The 18,430-nt window shown below is 38.1% G+C and overlaps 1 protein-coding gene across 8 annotated transcripts in view; it reads left to right on the top strand.

The window, feature by feature from the left end:
• The window catches only part of nrxn2b (neurexin 2b), a 736,064-nt gene that overhangs the window by 338,953 nt on the left and 378,681 nt on the right, over window positions 1-18,430 (top strand). For 7 of the 8 annotated variants that reach the window (XM_087788643.1, XM_087788642.1, XM_087788639.1 and 4 more), the window contains 3 exons: window positions 977-1,360; window positions 4,309-4,512; window positions 7,323-7,349. In XM_087788643.1, the coding sequence (XP_087644769.1) occupies window positions 977-1,360; window positions 4,309-4,512; window positions 7,323-7,349 (615 nt within the window). The remainder of the gene's footprint in view (window positions 1-976; window positions 1,361-4,308; window positions 4,513-7,322; window positions 7,350-18,430) is intronic. The other variant, XM_087788640.1, reaches the window with a different exon arrangement.

The raw sequence follows: 18,430 nt of genomic DNA, 5'->3' as shown, positions 1-18,430 counted from the left end.
AAACATGGAGGTTTGTCACCACACGTCATCAATCCCATAAGTCTCCACCTCCAATGGACTTGTTGTATAAACAAAGCAGGGCGTGGTTACTGCTGGCTGTAGGAGGAGCGAAGCCATTATTAGGTCATAATGGACTCCGCTCTCGTAACCTCTCGTTCGCCCAGATTTCAGACAAACTTTACAAAGTAATACATGGCCCTGGAGAGGAAGACTTCAACACTTCAAACATGTGAGTGAGTCAGGAGAGTTTTTACATGAGTTGACCTTTAGAAATAATGAGTCCTGAGTGAATCATCGACTACAGCTGGGAACATGTCGGACTCATGGTCAAGTCATTTTATGTTGGAAGTAGATTAACATTTATTGACCTATAAAGATACCACTTATGAAGCTAAGCTAATAACAAGACTCTAACTATAGTTTAATTATAGTTGAGGGATAATAATTAGATGACAATTTGACAGTTTGGTAAATAAAAAAAAATGTTTTACCCGTAACTAAGAGTGCTCAAATATTTTGGCCTACGTGTGATTGAGTTGACACACTTCTGTTTGCGGAGGTTCAGAGCACAAAGGATGAACGTACGATTGACATAATGAGGATTTCCTTCCATCTTGTGATCTCTATTCCAACACAAACGGCAACATCTGGAGCGCGGTGACTGATGCAAACGCATCTCGCTAATGGTGTGTTATAATGGCCGTCGGTGTGTGAGTATGTGTGACTGATCTCACCAGTACTCCTGCTGTAATTGGCTTTTAATAGAAAATTAAGATGAAGTCGTTAATCAAAGAGAGGGAGAAGGTCTTTTGTTTCCACAGCTCCCCGCTGCATTCTGCTTCCCTTCTCCTCCATTTGCCCATTACCAACCCATTAGACAGATCCTCGCTCCTGTCATCTCTCGCTCCCCCCATCCTCAAGATGACGTCTTTATTTTGACGGAACATCCTTAAATATTCTGTCTGTGTCTCTTCAGGCTCCATGTCGGTCAACAGTCGCAGTATGCCGTTCAGCTCGCCAGAGGGCAGTGAGATCCTGGACCTGGACAGTGACATGTTCCTCGGCGGTCTGCCCGAGACCAAATCGGAGCTCATAGTCCCGCCCGAGGTCTGGACGGCGCTGCTGAACTACGGCTACGTGGGCTGCGTGAGAGACCTGTTCATTGACGGCAAGAGCCGTGACGTACGCCGCCTGTCCGAGATCCAGAGCGCGATGGGCGTCAGTAGCTTCTGCACCCGCGAGCTGCAGAAACGATGCAGCAGCGCCCCTTGTGGCAACAGTGGTCTTTGCAAGGAAGGCTGGAACCGGTATATATGTGACTGCACCGGCACCGGATTCCTGGGAATGAACTGTGAGATCGGTACGTTACAAGAATTGAGAGTCAAACACACAAACACAGACACATGTACATATAAAAGAGAGGGGGAGGGAAAAAACGAATTAACAAAAGACTGGAATGAAACGAGTGTTGAGATTAGAATGACCTCAAGCACACAATTTCTAAAGAGGTTTAGTTAAAAATCAATAACTGACCAGAGATAAAATAAGAAAAGTGTGAACATAACGGATCCAGACAGGTTGTAAAAGGTTAGTAATGCATCGAAGAACAAAATTAAAAAAAAGATAGAGGCCGACAAAGGAACAATGAGCTACAAATCCTGAAGGTTCCAAAACGAGAAAACTGGAGGAAATTGTATTAACCGTGTTCCAGATGAATAAGAATCTACACGAATCATGACCAAATACAATATATTGGCATCAACCGAGAGGCTTGAATCTCATCTGCGGTCTCAGATTTGAAGTACTTAATTATTACAATTGTTATATAAAGTACTTAATCTGGTATCATTAGGCGTAAAAACCAACTATTATCAAGCTATTTTCTTTCTAATGTAAAAAGGTTCCTTTTAAATATGTTTTCACAAATTTCTAACACATAGTCAGGTGGCATATGGATAGAAGCGAAACAAATATTTCTTATAATTAAAGCCAACGACTCTATTCCTAGAGTGATCTGAAAGGTAGTTATGCAGCAGGTTGCGTCCTCGGTTCTCAAATTATGAGAGGCTTCAATGGAATTTAATACATTAAGGAGCAGTGCCATCTAGTGGCAATAATAGTAGCTTCATGATGCTTCGTTCATGATGCTTCGTTCATGATGCTTCGTTCATGATGCTTCGTTCATGATGCTTCGTTTATGCTGCGCTAATGTTCAGTGTCCACTAAATTAACTCACTCCTCGTAAGACATTTGCTTTTGCACAACAATTTAAATCAACTCAATCCTCATTTTTAAACCAAGAGCGCAACCTATTGACCTCTGTAAATAAAACACTGCTTCATGAAGCGTCGTAAATGCACACTCATTTTTAGTGTCAACCAAAAGTGACTCGCAAACGTACAAGCTTTGGCTCCTGAACAAACATTTGAATGAAGCTTTACCTCAGTTTTAAACTAAGAGCGCCACCTACTGAGCCCTGAACTAAAGCCAGTGCTTCATGAACCTTCGTCAATGCATCACTAACATTTGATATGCACAAAACTGGACTCACTCCTCTACAATCTTTGGCTTCTGAACAAACATATTAATTAAGATAAACCTCATTTTTAATGAAGAGCGCCATCTGCTGAGCACTGAAATAAAGCCAATGCTTCGTAAAGCATCATCACTGCATCACTAATACTCTGTGAACACAAAACTGGAGTCACTCCTCTACAATCTTTGGCTTATGAACAACCATTTTAATTAAACCAAACATCATTTTTAAACCAAGAGCGCCACCTACTGACCACTGAAATAAAGTCAGTGCTTCATAAAGCCAAGTTGCCTATAGATGTAGATACAAGAGTGTGTTTCAATGCCTACCTCGTTTCAGAACGTACAAGTTAAAATGTATAGCTCTTTTATTACCACAGAAGAAGAATTATTTTGCGTTCTGTTTCTCAGCTAGCGTTCATCTAAAAAGAGGGAAAGACTCCAGAGAACAACAGGAACACGGTGTGCAAAGTCATTCCACATAAAGATTGCGTCTGAAACGACCGGCAGTGAACAAGGCTTTTAAAAGTCAAATTTAAGTGTTGCGTGTGAACCGTGTCCGACCCGATGTTGGGAGCCATGGAGGTTCACGAGCTGGCACTAGGATGAGAGGGAAGCAGGGGCTCAAATGTCAGGGGCCAGCAGCTGTACTGAGCAGAGCAGCCAGGCCTACCGTCGCCATCTGTGCTGGTCGCACAAAATACGAGCGCCCGGCGGCAGCGCAGGGATGGTGGAGCCTCGCCTTTTTTTTACCTTTGGATTTCCCAGGAGTGAACAATGACATGGCAAGATTTCTGTCAGTGGCTTAAGAGTCAAGATTGAACCATCAATTTGTACTTTGGGTGGTCAGATGGGTGGTCATACGGTGGGCCGCTACCACCATCTGGTGGTGATATGTGCATGACCAGAGGGACTGCCTTTTGCAGCACAGTCCACATGAAATAATGGTGGCATCAACCCATCTGCGGTCTCAGATTTGAAGTCCTTAATTATTACAGTTGTTATATAAAGTACTTAATATGGTATCATTAGGCGTAAAAACCAACTATTATCAAGCTGTTTTCTTTCTAATGTGAAAAGGCTCCTTTTAAATATTTTTTCACAAATTTCTAATACATAGTCAGGTGGCATATATAACAAATATTTCTTATATTTAAAGCCAACGACTCTATTCCTGGAGTGATCTGAAAGGTAGTAGGTTTCGTCCTCGGTTCTCAAATTATGAGAGGCTTCAATGGAATTTTATTTAAAAGCAATACATTAAGGAGCAGTGCCATCTAGTGGCAATAATAGTAGCTTCATGATGCTTTGTTTATGCTGCGCTAATGTTCAGTGTCCACTTAATGAACTCTCTCCTCGTCAGTCATTTGCTTTTGCACAACAATTTAAATGAAATCCAACCTCATTTTTAAACCAAGAACGCCACCTATTGAACTTGGTAAATAAAAGCACTGCTTCATGAAGCGTCGTAAATGCACACTACAATTTTAGTGTCAATTAAAAGTGATTTCCAATGTGCAATCTTTGGCTTCTGACAAAACACTTTAATGAAGCTAAACCTCATTTTTAAACTAAGAGCGCAACCTGCTATAATATAGCTAAGATTATATAATAATTATATATATATATATATATAATTATAAGATTTATAATCCATACTTGGTAACTTATGGACCAGTGGTCGTTGCTGCTGCATCAACATCAAAAGGTGCTTTACTTATATTTTAAATACCTATTTATCAACATATTTCCAATGGCTTTCTCTGGTTTCAGAGGCGACGGTGCTGAGCTACGACGGCAGCATGTACTTGAAGATCATCATGCCCATCACCATGCACACGGAGGCGGAGGACGTGGCCCTGCGCTTCATGTCCCAGCGGGCGTACGGCCTGCTGATGGCCACCACGTCCAAGGAGTCCGCGGACACGCTCCGACTGGAACTGGACGGAGGTCGCGTCAAGCTCACCGTCAACCTCGGTAGGACCGGTGACTGTCGCCCACCCTCCTCCCCCTCCACCCATCTCCTCACTCTCTTCCTCCTCTACCTACATCTGGAAGCTTCAGATAGTTGACATGGGGAATCGTTTATTTTTCATTTGTTCAGGTGTGGCTGAGTAAAAATAAATAAGGATGAATTTCCAGAATAAGAGAAGTGTAGACTTCCCCTCAGCTAGCTGAGCAACACCTCATTAAAAAAAACAACTTCTTGTCAACACTTGCATCCATCCTTTTTTTCTACAGTTTCTAGTTTCAGTTCCCATCTTCTCTTCTTCCCCTCAGAAAGCTCCATCTCTAGTACAATCACTGGCATCTTCACGGCGCTCTGCTCTTGTTCTTCCTCGTGTTTCCTGCTGAAAAAGAAACTGTGAGGGAAGAGATCCGAGTCAGGGATGATAAAAATAATAAGCAAAGCATCGTCTAGTTGAACCAAGTAATGTTACAATGAAAGTCAAATTGATTCTGAGAGTTTGCTGTTAATGTGACACACAGAGAATTGTTTTGTTTTTGTTTGTTTTCGTTATATTTATTTATTTTTTACTTCTGCTATCTTGAAAACAAAGAACAGTATATTCAAATATAATCATGAAAACGATTATATTTATGGAAAGAATAAAATTGTGGAAATTATATAAGGTGTATAAACCTTTTTAACATAATAATTAATACAAATAACAATAATATATATATTTATAATTGTTTTCTTAATTATAATCCTAAAAAAATTAAATATGTTTTGATTTGGAAATGTGTGTTTTATTATTATTATTTATTTATTATTTTTTCTATCTATCCCCTTATATTTATCTTTATACATATTATAAATTCTACCTTGTATTGTGTTTTCCATGGTTATATTCTAAACAATCATTCTGGAGATAATGAAAGTTTTCTAATGGGAAATAAAAATTTAAAAAAGAGAAAAAGAAGCTATAGCATATATTATAAAAGGCTTTTAAAAATATATATATAGCTTGAGAGTTTTCCCATTATAATTGTAAAATATATATAGATAGATAGATATAATGTGTATATATATATAATATACTATATATATATGGTATAATACTTTTTTACAAAATAAAAATACATATTTAATATTTAGACATGCAAAATGGTTTTCGTGTGTTCTTTGAATTGTGTGTGTATTTTTTTTGTGCATGTTTTTAGTGTGTGAAGGTAATTTATAAGATGTTAAAGTGTAGAAACAGATATTTCCTCGTACGTGTCAAACATTAAGCTAGAAAATCGAATTTCCCCGATGAGATCCGACTGTTAAAGAGACGTTGAAGAGCTTAGCACGGTGTCGAGCTCCAGGCTACTTCATTACAGGATGGATATGAAGGTGTGAGGAGAAGGTTAGAGATTTCACAGGAGGACTTGTAGGGTCACTAAGAGCAATTTAATTCCCACTTCCTGGTTACATTAGCGTGACACGTCGTGCGTTTGACCTTGAATTAACGGTGAGAAACACGAGCAAGATCAGGCGAAGCATGAAACCACCGTGGAGACGGCTATGTGGGGAACCCTGTGGGGCGACACAGGTGGACGTTTCTCCCTTTCTTTTTCAACCCTGTGGGGTTTTTGTTTTATTTTAACGCCTCACCTGGCCAAGACTCAGGAGATGGAACTTTTCATCCCTTCAATGACCTCTATGTCTGCGGCCTCGGATCAAACAGTCGGAGCGACCACTTCACAGCTATAAATCCACCATTATTATTATTATTATTATTATTATCATTAAGTATTAACAATAAACTGCTCTAACACTGAGTTTAATGAAACTAAATAGATTTTTTTTAATCACAAACTGTATCTATTAGGTGTATAACTCGTGTTTTTCTGGCAGTGTTGCTGGTCCCTGACTGTTCGTGTCCACTATTCTGTTGCGGTTGACAAGCTTGAGACCACGACCTAACCACACTGCTGCTTGCACGTGCCTCATCCCGCCACTAGAGGGCAATGCAAAACAATTTAAACTCAACACATCATGGCTGTGAAGTTTGGAATCCCCAGTTTTACCCCATTTATAAACTAGTTATCACACTTTTTGCTCGTCCTACGGTTGATGTGCGGCAGGCATGTGGTGGTTAGGATGTGCAGGTCACTCTTTCAAATCAACACTGTTGGGTTCTCTGATGCCGAAGAGAAACAGAAGGCAAAATGTTTCTCAATATGTTTCACAATATCCAGTTTTCCACACAAGATGAAGCAGCTTTCCATCAGTTTATTAATCTATAGACGACACATATCTACACAAATTAACAATAGATACAGCTTAACCAAATAAGAATATGAATACACAAAAACAACCTACATTTGTGTTTACTTAACACAAAAATTAAATAATTTAAAACATCCCATTCGTAATTGATATAATAATGACACAGTATGTCAATCAAAACTCTATTTGTACGTCTTCAGTCTCGATTTTGTATTTTTCCATTTTAATTTTTTAGAAAGACGTCATAACTATTCATATTTTTATGACAGAACATCGATAAACACTAAATAAATAAACCCCATATGAGTCAGCAAATCTAACTTTACGAGAAATCTCCACCTTATTATTCCCCAGCTTTGCCTTCTGCTCTTCTTCGGCTGCACTTACAAGGGTTGCTGGGGGAGTAAAAGGGTGATCCTGACTCGGAGCTTGTCCCCGGATGGTGGCCTCATTGTTTACGGTTGACTGCAGAATGTACCTTGAAGGATGTGAAATGTCTTTTCTCTCTCTTCTATCTCTCCTCTTTTTTTGTTGGATCTTACCATCTCGCTCTCTCTCCCACCAGATTGTATCAGGATAGACTGTAGCCTCAGTAAGTGGTTCTATCCATTTTCCCGACACACAAATGTTTATGAATTCTGTGCGGTTGCCCTTTTCTGGAAGTTTAATACCGACTGATTCATTTGGTTCCCCCAATTCATTTCCACATCCCTCCTTTTGATTAGGATCTGATGAATGATTACTGTAGTATTATACACATAGAAATATTTTTTTTTAAGCATTTTTGTCTCAGTAAACATCTGCCTATCATCATCACCAGCTTATCTTAGATCAGGTACCGCAGGTAGAGGCCCAGATTTTTGTTTCCCCAGAAACCTCTTCCAGTTTTTATGGGGAGAATTCCTAGTCCTAGCGAGAGACGGGATGTCCTGGGTCTTTTCCCAGTTTGAAAATGTTGGCCCACCTGGGAGGCACTTTGAAATGGAGCCCGGGCTTCCTCCACCAGCGCCTTTTGATGGAGCGTTTGACTATCATCGAATCCTCCTTTGAAATACCCTGGAATAGACGTTACCGAGGCTATGATTCCACAGTATTTTGAACACACTCTCAAGCCTATTCAGCCATATTCCAATTCAGCTGCAAAAATCAAGATTCACATGTACTATTGCACATAATATGGCACCAGTCCTGACCACTAACCAAATGTACAGCCTTGAGATGGTCTATTTAGGACCGCCCACACTAGGGGCTACTGAGGAGTTCGTTGGCTGCCTCTGCAACATCAGTCCCACTTAACTGACACTGCCGTCGTCAGCCCCCTTTGTTAGAGGGTGTGTTACTGGGATTGAGGAAAACATATCCACTTTCCAACGTTGTACCTGGACAAGGTACCCAGTCTCCTTGGTCTTTACAAGACAGTTCTCACCTGGAAATGCTTCCCCTTCCTGACCCATCATATGGTGGAATGAAATAATGGTTCTGACCGAACATCCGATGGTTTCTCCATCTCCTCCTACACCTTGGGTTATTTCTATAGCTGCACACCACTTTGCCTGTCGGTACCTATCAGCTGTCTCAGGAGTCCAACGACCCAATAGTCCTCTTCTAGCTACACTTTATCAGTTTGAACCATTCAGGTTCAGGTGATACTAACTATATAATCTTGGTCCATCTCTGCGTCACTCAACAACTCCACCCTAAGAGGTGACGTTCAATGCCCCAAGAGCTGGTCTAGAATCCAGGGATCAGATGGCCTTGGCTGGTCCCTGATCTAAACTACAGTAAACCTTTACGATCCCTCTCATTGGCAATGGTTCCACAGGTGAGCAGGTCCGCGATGTTATTTAAAGCTGAGCCTGACCAGAACCTCGTGGATAACATGTCGGTCACGGGGGCTGCATAGAAGTTGAAACTTAGCCGAGACAGAAAACCGTGGTATTCCTCACACGGTTTGGATCAATCCTCTATTTACATTAGAAGCTGAACTTTGTACTGGATCAGACTTCGACCCATAAACTTTCTGATGTCTGTTTCTGACGACTTCAGAACTTCATAACTGTGTCTATCAGAACCCTACTTTTTTAGCACCCTTTACATTTCCATTTTAATTAAACATGTGACACCTCCAGTCTTCTATTTTCCTCCTTTCACATTTGTCTTCCTCACACCTTCTCATTCTCACTTTATTTTAATGTGTTCAACCAGAAAAGGGCAACTTTTGGTTACAACCCACTGTGTGCACATTACAGTATGCACTGCAGGTTCACGTGCAGGTGGTGCTTGTTTTCTCGTGGGACCTTTTTACTTTTTAAGGAAACAAAGTCCTCCCCGAAAACGAATTTGACGTCTTCAGAAAACAACACACTGCCTGTTGTGTGCTTGTATTCCAAGCACGCAAACGTGTTTCTGTATCACATGAGAATGATAGCTTCAATGTAATGTCTGTCTTTGGAACATGGCGTGAACAGGTAAGTGCTGTCAGCGTTAATGACGTGGGGAAAGGTGAGTGGAGAAAACCTGGTGTTTGCTGTGTTTTTAGGATTCTGGTATGGTCATGGGTTTTAATGTAGACCGTTTATTGTCACATATGTACTTGATATTCTTTCGTAACACTTTTACTTCAGTGTCGCAACGCCATCAATCAACAGATTTGTAGAGAGACCCGTCATGAAAGCAAGAACCAGAATTTTAAAAGGCATCCTGAAAGAAACTGGCAGCCGATGCAGAGTTTTAAGGATCGAGGAAATGTGAGTTCTCCTACTAGAGCAGCTCAGAATTCTTGCTGTATGATATATAAGAGTCACATCTCAGAAAGAAGAGTTAGACGGGTCAGACTTGAGATGCTTTGGACATGAGGAGAAGAGCAAAGAAGAAGTAAGTCGTATCAAAATAGTAACTTAAGTTTAATATGGTACGTCATAGATGTTTGTTTGAGAGGCTTTCAAATCATTTGTTTCTGTAATATTCATATAATAATAATTTAGTTCATGTTCCATGTTGCAGAACAATAGAAATAATTTTAAAATAACACAGTAATACTTCCCATTTACATAATATATCCAAATATTTGAGTAAAAGTAGTAAAATAGTAAAATAAAGTAAAAAAAATAAATACGTATAAATCCAGTTAAAATGAGAAAAAATTAAGGCAATAAAAGTGTGTTTTAAAGAGATTTAAGATGTGATCAAGATAAGGACTTGTTTTTTTAAGAGCCCAGTAGGTGGCGCCCTACATTTATGAATGATTTGTGCAGTTCAAAGCAATAAATTATGGAGCAGAGCAAATGTTTTCTTCTTAAAAAAGTCCTACTTTAAGCAGGACCTAGTGATGGGTTTCAAGAGGAACAGAAGTGATGGAGTTTGACAACTGTGTTTTTGAGGAGGAAAAGGGGAATTACAATCTAGCTGCAGACTTTGGTTAGATGTTTTTTTCATCCACTTAATTGTAGTTTTGTTGCAGGTCATGCTATTATATTTTTACTTTTTTCTATCTGAACGTCAGTCTGTGAATATGATCCTGACGTTCAACTGGTCCACAGTAGAAAAAAGGTTGGGGGACGTCCTGGTGTAGGGGAACGAAAAAAGAAAAAAATGAATTGTGAACAAGTATAATCTCTTATTTTAAACACAAAATATATATACTTTCACTAATTTCATTGTAAATCCACCTTTATTTACAGTCCTGAACCTATTACAGTTCCACTCCATTTGTCAGGCATCAACATTCAAAGCAGTAATTGAGTAAATGACATGATGCTTCTGAAGTATTCTGGAAAATGGAGATCAGTCATGTCTTTAAAGTTCATCTTATTGTTACCGTACAAGTCTGAGCGGAGGAAGCAACCTCTTCTTGCATCTTCCGTCTCTTTCCTTTAAATTGCTGCGGAGTGTCAAACTCCTCTGGGAGCAATCAAACACTTCAAACGACGCTGCCAGGCGTGGAAGTGGCTTCACGATGACAAATTGCACCACTCTTGTACTTGATGCACACTGAAGTGCTGCAGTACATACGCATCGCCACCAGATGTCGCGGCTGCACTGGGTTTATATCAACTCTCCACAGCCTGTTCACGCTTTTTAAAAGCAGAAGATGTGACGCACTTCATTTAATGGGCAAAATGTATCCCTGGATGCAAATTTTTCGTGGTACGAAATGTAGGTTTCATAGATTCCTCCGGCTCGGTGCACGACGGCGACGATGCTCCGTGCACACCACCAGCTTTTGAACCGCAGAAGATTACCAACATATCTCATTCTCCATCGACGTCTGCCGTCTCTCAGATCTTTCAACTCTATTTCTAGCTTGGTCGGCTGAGCTCGACCGCGGGGCCCGAGGATATTTAAGACGGAATTCATGTAGATGTATGCACACATCGGGTGTGTGGGGGGCGGGGGGGGGGGTACCTTGAGACTCTTTCTCAATATGATGACATCTGGTCAATTCTGCCTCCAGAGCTACATGTTAACTTAAACTGCTTCCATTTGATAGTTTGTGTCGCGTGGATTCATTTCCTCGCTAATGGATGTAACGACACCTTCGTTGCCGTGTACGTGTTCTCCTACACTTATTGATCCATAGATTGTGAAATCAAATCCCACGTATTGTGTGACCTTAACTTTTGTTTTCTATGGCAGTATAATCATTCATGTCAAGTAAATATCCACAGAATCTTTTCTTTCCCTTGAGTAATCTGGTTACACATCTATGTTCGGAGACCACTAGATGGCACTCTGTTCTCTATGGTCTTAAATAAAACCTTCGTCAATGATCACGTAGATGTGTGGAAGTATAAACATTAAAAAACAGATCAAATCTTTAAATAGAAAAAATAACAAAAAAACGAATATACGTATAATCTTTATTAAATCATTTCACATTTTAACACTTGCATCTATTTCTGTGTAAACAAATCATTATGAATGGATTGACGAAGCCATCTAATTATATTGCTAACTAAGATTATTTCTAATAAGCAGTGATGGTCTGATGAAGCTTCATGAAACGTTCATGAAGCGCCATCAGTTTAAAACGATGTGTGATGTTCACAGTTCACAGTTCACAAAGGAAAGTAGTGCAGAGGCCGCCATCTAGTGGACACTGAAAATAATGACACTGTTTCATGAAGCTTCATAAGAACCATCACTACTAATAAGCATACCACCTACTGACCTCTAAAATATATGACACTGTTTCATGAAGCTTCATCAGAACCACCACTACTAATAAGCATAGCACCTACTGACCTCTAAAACATATGACACTGTTTCATGAAGCTTCATCAGAACCACCACTACTAATAAGCATACCACCTACTGACCTTTAAAACATATGACACTGTTTCATGAAGCTTCATTAGAACCATCACTACTAATAAGCATACCACCTACTGACCTCTAAAACATATGACACTGTTTCATGAAGCTTCATTAGAACCATCACTACTAATAAGCATACCACCTACTGACCTATAAAACATATGACACTGTTTCATGAAGCTTCATTAGAACCACCACTACTAATAAGCATACCACCTACTGACATCTAAAACATATGACACTGTTTCATGAGGCTTCATCAGAACCATCACTACTAATAAGCATATCACCTACTGAGCTCTAAAACATATGACACTGTTTCATGAAGCTTCATCAGATCCATCACTACTAATAAGCATATCACCTACTGACCTATAAAACATATGACACTGTTTCATGAAGCTTCATCAGAACCACCACTACTAATAAGCATAGCACCTACTGACCTCTAAAACATATGACACTGTTTCATGAAGCTTCATCAGAACCACCACTACTAATAAGCATACCACCTACTGACCTCTAAAATATATGACACTGTTTCATGAAGCTTCATTAGAACCATCACTACTAATAAGCATACCACCTACTGACCTCTAAAACATATGACACTGTTTCATGAAGCTTCATTAGAACCATCACTACTAATAAGCATACCACCTACTGACCTATAAAACATATGACACTGTTTCATGAAGCTTCATCAGAACCACCACTACTAATAAGCATACCACCTACTGACCTCTAAAACATATGACACTGTTTCATGAAGCTTCATCAGAACCATCACTACTAATAAGCATATCACCTACTGACCTCTAAAACATATGACACTGTTTCATGAAGCTTCATCAGATCCATCACTACTAATAAGCATATCACCTACTGACCTCTAAAACATATGACACTGTTTCATGAAGCTTCATCAGATCCATCACTTCTAATAAGCATATCACCTACTGACCTATAAAACATATGACACTGTTTCATGAAGCTTCATCAGAACCAACTCTACTTGTTTATACTTCCTAATCGACTCATTATGCCAGCTGGATATTTCTGAATACAAACCTTATATAAAGATACATATTTGTAAATACATTTAAATTAAACAGAAATCTATCTATATTCATATTAAATAGTCTCACTTTTTATGACCATCTATTGCTTTATCAACAAAACATTTGTTATAGACTTACAAAGCTTCATGAAGCCTCATTATGAATCCACTATTCTCTGATCTATTGCTACTCTATTGAAATCTCATATCAATTCTAACAACTCTGCCACCTACTGTTCTCTAATGACACTGTTTCATTAGATCATCATTAATAATAATCCTTCCATTAAACACCTCACTTAAATGAGTGTGTTCGTTCTCTTTTAGTCGTTGAACCAGAGCGACCTCACGTTTTCACCTCATAACAGCACGACATGTTCAGGAAGCGGCGTCTGCCCTCAGCTCATGTCAGGTCAGCGTGTCGGTTGATGATGATGCCTGGTCAGCGAGTGACCTTTCAGCTGCTAGAAACATCATCTTCCGGAGCTCGTGCCGTGTAGCAGTTAACGCTTGAGTGCACCACCAGGCTATTTTTTGGTTGACTAAATATTATTGAGGTAGAACAAATTATATCTGTCGATATGATTTATAAGGGGATCCGTATCATTCCCACTCACATGATTACGAATGGAAAAACAAATTAAAAATAAATCTATACCTGGCAATGGCGCAACAGAGGTTCTACAACATTGCAGTTTAAACAATATATTGAATATTACATATTGCTGCTTTAAGTGAACTTATTAAACTTTTCTATTTTAAATACTATTCAGTTCTCTATGGTCTTAAATAAAACCTTAGTCAATGATCACGTAGATGTGTGGAAGTATAAACATTAAAAAACAGATACAATCTTTTAAATAGAAAGAATAACAAAAAAACGAATATACGTATAATCTTTTTTCAATCGTTTCAGATTTTAACACTTGCATCTATTTTCTGTGTAAACAAATCATTACGAATGGATTGACGAAGCCATCTAATTATATTGCTAACTAAGATTATTTCTAATAAGCAGTGATGGTCTGATGAAGCTTCATGAAACAGTGTCATGTTGTTTAGAGGTCAGTAGGTGGTGCCATCAGTTTAAAAAGGATGTGAAGTTTCACAGTTGTTCAAAACAAAGTGAAATAGTGCAGAGACTGCCATCTAGTGGACACTGAAAATAATGACACTGTTTCATGAAGCTTCATCAGAACCAACACTACTAATAAGCATACCACCTAATGACCTCTAAAACATATGACACTGTTTCATGAAGCCTCATCAGAACCATCACTACTAATAAGTATACCACCTACTGACCTCTAAAATATATGACACTGTTTCATGAAGCTTCATCAGAAGCTTTTCTATTTTAAATACTATTCAGTCTTCAAATGCATTTGTTGTTCCAAGCAAAGCAAACTATTTTCTCCTCAATATTTACCACCATCACATTTTTAATGATTAATTTCATGGCATCATTTTATGGTTTAACCCTGAAGACATGTGTTTTACTGCTATGATTTTGCCGTGCCATCAAAACAATTTACCAAGCAGCTAGGAGCAACAAACGTGAGTGCACCCTTAAGTGAAATATCTACTCCCACTTCATTAACAGTTATTGTTTTTTCCACTGTGATGTCTCTGTGTATGACCGGCCATCCAATCATTTTCATTCCTCTAGATTGGGAAGTTCCTGTGGGTTACCATAATAAAAAAATATGGCGTGATTTGGACACAAGCTCAACATTTTAGCCGATAAAAATATAAAAATTCTAAGACATTTGAGGTCTAAAAATGAACCAAAATCTGTTTGCATTACACAAATTTAGATTATATTTCCATTTATTTATCAAGTCCTTCAGTGTGTGGTTTTTTTTTTTTAGGTTTTAGTCAGCATTTTATATCTTTAAAAAGAAGTAGGTGGAGGTCATCAAAGGAAAGGTGTTGCCCACCTGTGTGGGATCATTATACAAACAACGTGATCCTACGACACCCACAAAAAGCAGAGGAGCTGATATTTAGAGACGTTAAACTGTTGAAAGCTCAACTTTAAACAAACAAAAGAAAGGACAAATGATATGCTGTTTGGTATTTTATTAACTAAATACAGCTTGGAACAGGTTTTATTAACTAACCAAAAATGGTCACAGTTATTACTTTTGGTGATTAACTGATCATTTGTTTGTGGAACATGAACTTCCCAGTTTCCGCCATATATTAGTAAGAGCATAGAGACCCTCCATAGTTTCTCCCTGTCTCTGGTTGTCAAGGAAAATAATAACTACTTTTTTTTTTCTACCATTATCAGATGAGACACACGAAAAAGATGGTGGCGACAAATGAAAGTGGGACTAAACCTGGGTTTAACAAACTGCAAACTATGCCTGTATCATTCCCATTGATAAATATAAGGCATTATTTAAACTTGTATTTAAAAAAACACACAAAAAAATAAGCTTTATCTGGAGCAGATTAACACAGGCAAGAATTAGGCTTTCAATAACGTAGGAGTTTAATTTGTTTAATAAAAAAATAACTATAAAAAACAACAATGATCAGAAAAAAAGCCCAAATTCTTCTTTTTAAAATGTCATGTCTGGAGCTCAGTAATAAAGAAAAAATGGTAGAAAGTTTTGTGACTAACCGCTGTTTCTGATCATTTCCAGCATTATTTTGCCGTCACAACCAGATAGACTCTTTAATGAGCTTTATTTGTTTGACTAATATACTTTAGCTTTTTTGAAACCTCTCATCTCGACAGACATACCCCTGATTCTGAAGAATCTTACTGAAACATAATGCAAGAGTACGAACAAAACCCAGAAATAATTTAAAAAAAAGAAACTACCAAGAAACATAAGCACTTTCTTTAAACAAAAAAAGAAGCAAAGCTCTCATTAGGTTGCCGTGTGTCATATTTTGCTGTCGTTCACGTCTCCATCTCCCGCTCCAGAAGCCGTACGTCATGCTCGCCTCAGACCTTGAATGATAGATATGAATGTGGACCAAATGACTTCTGTTGCGTTCATGTGTCTCCAAGAAACACTCATACGTCTCCACTGAATCCCAGACATTGAATTAAAGTCACATTGTGTCACAGATGCTGAGTTTTGTTTAAAGTTCTTCACCCTGCAGCATGTATCAAACCAAATATATTTTCTAGATGCTCACGTCGGAGTTTCATTTTTATTTTTTTCATTCTATGAAAAAAAGGCAATTTAATGCTCCATTGGAGGTTGGCGTTTTTTTCATTTAAGTTCATTTTATCTTTAACTCCAGGCCAAATGTGGTGCAATGAGGCAATAAGAGGCGTTTGCTGTTAACATAATGACTTGTATCTCTGTGCTGAGATGAACAAATGATTTGATGTAAACACAAATCAACTGCTGTTGAATGAGAACATCTTTAACTGTAATTAGGGAGCGTCCATATTTCACCAGCACCCGGCTAAGCATCTGGGGAAAAAAAAGAAAAAGCATTTTGAAATGATTCAATGGTTGTCTACCATGAAAGTTAATTTGTTTTTTATAGACAATCAATCGACTTTATATGTTGTGATTCCACTGGATATTATGTACCAACATATATAGTAGATAATGGTTCCTAACTACTCGGCCGTGGCCCAATTTCTATCCACATTCATGAGGCATTTACTACTACGCCACACAGAAAGATAAATAAATGTATTTAATTATTATTTTTTTATGTTATAACATGCATTTTTCTCCCATGATACATTAGCTTGTGACTCATCAAACCAGCCCAAGACTTAAAGTTATAGTGAGATGTATCTTTCTCGCAGTTAATGTTTGTGTTGTAGCCGGTGGTACCATTTTACTTTTGCAATATTTATCTGAAGGTGGTTGTGCTGATGTAGTGTAGAGATATTTTGTATATATTTGATATGTAAAGAAAAAAAGCCAAATTCTGTCCTCAAAAATCAGATTTTATTATAGTTTTTTGTTCTATTTCCACAACCAGAACTAGATTAAACTTGAATCAGATGTTCATATCATGCCTGAATTCCTGTTTTTTTTTTATATATAATCTGTAACTCTGCAGCAAATCACACTTCTGTTTGTATTCGAGAGAGGTTTATGGTGAGGAAAATATAAATTGAATATCACCATAAAATATAGATGGCCACGTAAACCCTTGTAATTTGGTAAACGTCTGTAAATGTGGATGATTGTGTGTTAGACGCTCTAGGTTTGTCTTGATATTTTCTTCAAACCAAACAAAAGCTATGGCTCAATCATGGTTATGTAGCTAACTCTGGACCAACAAAGTGTGTGTGTAACTGGAGATCATATGTAAACCAACGACCAAAAGATGAAGAATAAAATGTGTCATTGGAAGGCCAAGACAAATGAAAAAAGAGGATGAAAGTCTCAAACCAAACAGAAATCCTGACCACTGGGGAATAAATTATTGAAATAGAAGAACGTAAATATAAAGAAAGAATAATGTAGCTGAAAAACATAAAAATACACTTGAGTGAGGAGGGTCCAAATAACGTATATGGAAGAAAAATTTGTTAAAACGTATCAAATAACGAATACAAATATATCAGACGATCAATATCAGCATTGGCAAAAGGTTGATCTGACACCACGGACTGGAACTGGAAAGCTTATCTTTGCGCCAACTGGTGTTTGAAGATTGGCTCCATCTGGATGATATTAACTGAGGGGCACAGAAATGAAATACAACAAGATAAAATGATACCGGATATGGCCGGTTATCTTGGCTGAACAACGTTGTTTAGAATCTTCTGATCTCCATTCACTTTATGGATTGTACAGGGACCAAATTAAAGTAAGGTAATGGCATCAAAATCGTAAAGTCAAAAGGACACTTAATGAACAATATTAATTCAGTTTCCATTTATATATTAACGCTTTAAGAACATGTTTACACCGACTGTCAAAATCAAGCTCTGATTTTTTGCAGAAACCTAACAAACAAAGCTCTGAGATAGAAGCCAGTGGATTCATGAACAATTAACAAATGAGACATCTGTAGCTTGAATACATACACTTATCTTAAAACCTTAAAATCAAACATAAAGGTGAAAGTGTGATGTGTTACGGTGTATTTTTTAGTCACAATAGTTATTTATTGTGATTCAAAAAATGTTATTTTATGTTCGGCTTCGGGTTCGATGTGTTGGACAACCTTCTGATATCTGAATATAAACTATATATTATTTGTTTCCTGAAAACAGCAGAAAAAACAACGAGTACATATTAAGAAAACTGAAACGAATAATGCCACCGTAAACAATTATCGTTCCAGATGGAGTATTT

The sequence above is a fragment of the Callionymus lyra genome, chromosome 4 (genome assembly GCF_982586985.1).
Source record: "Callionymus lyra chromosome 4, fCalLyr1.hap1.1, whole genome shotgun sequence".
NCBI lineage: Eukaryota > Metazoa > Chordata > Actinopteri > Syngnathiformes > Callionymidae > Callionymus > Callionymus lyra.
Note: the sequence above shows the minus strand (reverse complement) of the source record. Positions and strands in the feature narration are given on the sequence as shown.